The 5,352-nt window shown below is 60.8% G+C and overlaps 1 protein-coding gene across 1 annotated transcript; it reads left to right on the top strand.

The window, feature by feature from the left end:
* Positions 1 to 1,066: 1,066 nt before the first annotated feature.
* Positions 1,067 to 4,439, top strand: LOC308066877 (T-cell activation Rho GTPase-activating protein-like). Its single transcript, XM_080394768.1, has 2 exons — positions 1,067 to 3,892; positions 4,276 to 4,439. Exon 1 carries the CDS (start codon positions 1,302 to 1,304, stop codon positions 2,040 to 2,042), a length of 741 nt encoding a protein of 246 aa, XP_080250894.1. The 5' UTR covers positions 1,067 to 1,301; the 3' UTR covers positions 2,043 to 3,892; positions 4,276 to 4,439.
* Positions 4,440 to 5,352: the final 913 nt, after the last annotated feature.

Below are 5,352 nucleotides of genomic sequence, written 5' to 3'. Positions count from 1 at the left end.
CCTGACGCTCTCTCTCCCCTCTACCTGCAGATCCCAGGCACTGAAGGAGCTGTGGGTGGCCACGCTGCTGGGGTAAGCCGGGGGGATGCTCCAGGAGAAGCTGGACGGACAGGGGAACACAGCCCCCAGCTGGGGAAGGTGCCCCCGTGGCTGCGAGCAGCTCTCGGGCACAGCTGCCTGACAAGAGACAAGAGACGGCTTGGGGCTCACCCAGCTCTCTCCCTCTCCCTTCCCGGTGCACAGGACACCAGAAGGACGCAAGGGAGCCCGCGTCACCCATCTGACATCCATCAAGCTCCTGGAGAAGGAGCTGAGCCGCCGCCATGCCGTGAGTGTCTCTCTGCTCTGGGCCCTGTCCCCGAGCACTGCTCCTGCAGCCGAGCAGCAGAGCCATGGCTGCTCACCTTCTTCCCCTCCTTCTCTCCTACCCAGTGGAGGACAGTGCGCGCCAGGAGCCTGGAGAGGCTGATGGAGGCACAGGCAGAGGTGAGAATGGCTGCCTTGCACCTGCCTCTGGCTGCGCCGGGATGCGCAGGGACTGGGGTGACCTTGTGCGGGAGGGACAGAGGGTCTGACGGTGCCACTCAGGGAGCAGAGAGTTTTGGGAAGCCAGCAGCACGCCAGCACGTTCTGACTGGTGACACTGGGAGGAACCCTGTCACATGGGGAAGAGAGCCCGGGAGGGCAGAGGGTCCCAGCTCTGCCGCGCTCAGGCTGCTGGTGGCCCTTTCTGCTGCGGGGCTGCTCTGCAAGCACAGCCTGATTCTTGGTTCTTGCAGGCTCATCCCAAGCAAGGGCCTGCGACGGCCCCATCTGCAAACGCAGGGGGACTTTGCACCGCACCAGGTGAGTTTGGGAAAGCAAGGCAACCTCCTGCAATGCTGTGCTCACTTGTCCCGAGTGTCGCCATGCAGGTTGGGCAGCCCATGGAAGGATGTCACCTGGACGGACAAGGACAACTGCTGGGCCACGGCTGCTGGACGTGCTTCTGCGGGGACACGGAGCCTCTGCTGCAGCCCGCAGCTTGCAGGAGGGCAGGGCGAAGGCTGGCATAGGCTGACCCCGTGGCACGATGGCTCTCAAGAGCCTCTAAGTCAACACCTCCGAGCCACAGCCACGGTTCCAGCTGCTGCCTCCCTGCCCATCCTGCCGCACCACACAGCACCGTGCTGCAGGCGGGGCAGCGCAGGGCAGGGCAGGCGCTGGGACCGCTGGCCTGGGGTCTCCATTGGTGGTGTCTTACTCTGTTTTCCTTTGCAGCAGGAGGGAGAAGCAGCGGGAGCAGCACCAGCAGGAGGAGGATGGGGCTGCCCTGGCCCTTCGCCCTGCAGCACACCCCGGCCGCTGCCCAGGCGCCAGGGCAGGCGGGCTCCAGCTGCAGCAGGGCGCTCTTTGGGCAGCCCCTGGCAGCCCTCTGTGGGGAGGACAACACGCTGCCCCGGCCCATCCAGGTAAGCCAGCCTGGACAGACGGGGTCCCCAGCCCTCCCTCCGGCTGCTCTGGAGAGGGCCTGCGTGTCCCCAGCAGCTGCGGGGACAGGGCACTGGACTTTGCACCCCCAGAACCTGCTTCTGGTCCCAGACCCTTTGTGGCGCTTAGGCAACCACGTCTGGGGCAGAGCTCTGGTCCTTGCCACCGCCTGGTTCTTCAGCCAAGCAAGTGGCCTCCTGCCTCTCCTGCAGGAGCTGCTGGCTGTCCTGCGCCAGCGAGGACCGACGACGGAGGGGATATTCCGCAGAGCTGCCGGCGGCACAGAACTTCGGCAGCTACGCGAGGCCCTGGACCGCGGCAAGAACATTGACATGGGAAGTCAGCCTGCGCTGCTGCTGGCCGTCATCTTGAAGGTGAGCGCTTCTGACCTGCAGCTGGAGGAGCTCCTGGCTGGCCTGCAGCGTTCAAAGGCTCACCTGCAGCCCTTGGCATTGCAGGACTTCCTGCGAAGCATCCCATCCAAGCTCCTCGTCATCGACCTCTACGAGGACTGGATGGCAGCCATGGAGAGGGCCAGCAAGCAGGCCAAGGTGGAGGAGCTGAAAGCGTAAGTGTGGGCAGCAGCCTGCCTGGTGAGCAGGGACCGGGAGAGTTCTGGGACCTGCCTGCCAAGGCACGGGCTCCTCAGAAAGCTGTCTTTTCGGGCAGCCGCAAAGCTGTGCAACACGGCTGCTGGCTCCCACCCGCCTGGGGCCAGCTGCGGGGACGGCTGTGGGCACCCTCTGCTTCATCAGCCTTGTCTTCCTCTTCCCTCAGGGTGGCCGACAAGTTGCCTGCGGCCAACCTCCTCCTCCTGAAGCGGCTGATGGCCCTCCTGCAGCACATTGGCCACAACGCAGCCACCAGCAGAATGAGCTGCAGCAACCTGGCCATCTGCGTCGGGCCCAACCTGCTGAGCCCACCCAACGAGGACCTGCTCCCGCTGCAGGCCATGCTGGCGGTGACCGAGAAGGTACGCCCTACCCAGCAGCCGGCTGCTGCCTTCCCGGCCCATCGGAGCTTGGCTGTTGAGAGGTCCCTGGCTGCCTCCTCCCTTGAGCCAGGGCTGGTGGGCTGCGTGCCTGGAAGAGCAACCCCCAGCCGCAGCCGCCTGCGCAGACGAAGGGTCAGCAGTGGGAAAGGCTGCTTGACACGTCTGCAGGCACCTGGCTTGAGACCAAGGCTTTCATGTCTGCAGGTGAACGTGCTGGTGGAGTTCCTCATTGAAAACTGCGGGGACATCTTTGGGCAGGAGGTGGCCGGCCTCTCCCCTCCATCAGCCAAGGAGGTGCCAGCACCCATGGACAGGCGCACAGGTAGGAGGCGGGACTGAGGCTTGTCACAGACACTGGGGCTTGGGATGCCAGAAACCTCAACGTTGAGGAGACAAGCGGTGTAGGGCTCGGCTGGGCTTTGCTTAGGTGTTCTTGACTTCCAAGAAGTCACGCTGCTGCACGTGCTTTTGCTTTCCAGAGCTGCGGTGCGAAGAGCAAAGTGGCCCTGCAGGCACAGCAGAGACCCAGCGTCCAGCAAAAGCCTTTCTGGATGCAGCCGCCTCTCTGCTGGACATCGACAGAGGAGCTGGGGGAGACACAGGGGCAGGGCCCAAAGCGGCAGAGGTACGGCAGCTCCACAGACACTGGGGCAACATGTCTCAAGTGGGACAGTAATTTCCCAGGAGGCCAAGCAGCCGCTGGGGCTCCTCCTGGCAGCCGCTCTCTTGTGCCTTTGGGGCTCCTCCTCTCCCCCCAGAGTGGTGCGTGTTAAGGAAAACTGGAAAGGCTGTTTCTGGAATGCACTTCATTAAGTATGATCTGCTTCATCAAACAAAACATACCTACAAAATACCCACAGAAGGACAGAAAGGAGTAGCTGCCACCTTGAGAGGGCTTTTGCTCAAATCCTACTCCGTCGCAGCTTCATCAAGTCTAGGCTGCGTTGGCTGGACTGTGCAAAATGTGCACGATGCAAACCAGCATCTCCTCTGTAGAGCTAAGATGGCAATTTGGCAGTCAGGCCCTCACTACCCCAGGCTGTCACTTGCCACCCGCTACCTCCCAAATTTCTGGTTTAGGCACCTCCAGATTTGCCTCCAGGCACCCCCGAGGGCACGGCAGAGTCCCTGGCACGCCTGCCACAACTGACCAGCCTGCCCCAGGAAACCAGGTAGGAAGAGCTCCCCTTGACTGACCTGAGAGCTCACTGCAGGGGCCTGGGGCTTTCCCCATCTCATCACGCTGTGGGATGGAAAGGTTTGCAGGCTCCCACCAGGAGAAGGAAAAGTCAAGGAAAAGGAAGAGAAAAGAAGCCTGGGCAGAGGAGAGGGACAGCCAAGCACAAATAAAAAGGAGAAGAGAGGAAATGATTTCGTGGATCCAAACCTGAGAAAATGCAGGAAGGTGCAGCACGTCAGGAAGGCCAGGTGCGTACCACGTGCTGCTGCCCATCTTTCCCAGCTCTGAACACGGCCCTAAGTCAGCCCAGCTGGCTGGCAAGGGCTGGCGAGGGCTGGTGCTGAGCAGGGTTTGGGATGAGCCCCACGGCAGCTCCCCGGGAGCTCCCCGTCGAGCCCTGCTGCGCGGCACAGGGGCACTGTCAGCATCCCTGCGCACGCACAGCTCCCTAGGGACATCACCCCTGGGGAGAAGGCACCGGAGCCGGCCTCGAGTGGAGGCCAGCAAGAGCTGTCCCTTCTGGGCCATGAGGAATTCCTCGGAAACAGCGTCCCCCAAAGAGGGGGGAACCAAATCCTGCCTCTTCCTGCCTCTGGGGGTTTAGCAGAGCTTTCTGACTCTGTCCTTGCAGGTGCTGACTGATTTTCACCGGCTGAACAGCTGTGACTCCTGGGCCCTCGCAGCTGCTGTTGACAATAAAAGAATCTTTTCCCTCTCCTGACTGTGTCTGCCATAGGGTCTTTTGGAGTGGGGAGCTCTTGTGCTGGGGTGGACCCTCGGGGAGGAGATTGGGATCGTCCCTTCCCCAGCACCCTTTCCAGCGGGCATCAGGGCTGAGCTGAGGGGCTTTAGGAGGAAAAGCAAAGCACAGAGCCACACGGGAGGGTGGGGTTGGAAGGGACCCATGGAGGTCCTCTGGGCCAAGCCCTCTGCTCCAGCACGCTCACCTCGAGCAGGTCGCAGAGAACTGTGTGCCCTTGGCCTTTGAAGATCTGCAAGGACAGAGACTCCACAACCTCCTTGGACAACCTCTGCCAGCATTTGACCGCCCCGAGGGGGAAAATTTGCCATTTCTCTCTCTCCTTTCACTGTACCACATTCCAGAACAGCCATGACATGACCAGCTCCCTACAGCTCTGGCAAAACCAAACCGGGTGGAAATCAGAAACTGGTACTGCTGTGTAAGCAGCACAGCCTTTAAACCCAAACCAAGGGTTTCATTCTAAAGGTCAGCTTTTGGAGCACCATGAGGCTCTGGTGGGACAGCTCTGGAAAGAGTTAAGCCTACGCATCTTCAGAAGTTCTGCTCACCTTGGAAGAGGCCACATATGCAGGGCTAGAGCTGCCCGTACCCTGGAAGGTTAATTTAACCCTAATTTCTAAATAGCACTGCAGATACCATTTGAAGGGCACAGCACTGTCTGCCTCTGTCTCACTACGAGTAAACACTGACCCGCCGGCTAATTATTCAGCTGCTTTGGGGGTGCAGGGGGTGGTGGTGGTGGTGATAATTTACAGATTTAAAAACCACCCTCTTGCCAATTCAAGTCTGCTCCGACTTCAGTGAGAGCAGCTGGGGAGAACTGCAGTCAATGCTGACATGCTCTTCAAAGCCTTCACTGCCTGCAGCCTGCACGGTTTGCTCAGAGAGCAGCAGAATCGCCCGTCAGCCAGAACAAGGAACAGAATCACTAAAGCAGCATCCCCT

The sequence above is a fragment of the Falco punctatus genome (assembly GCF_963210335.1).
Source record: "Falco punctatus genome assembly, chromosome: 7".
Classification (NCBI taxonomy): Eukaryota; Metazoa; Chordata; class Aves; order Falconiformes; family Falconidae; genus Falco; species Falco punctatus.
The sequence above is the reverse complement of the archived record's forward strand: the minus strand, read 5'-3'. Positions and strand labels throughout refer to the sequence as shown.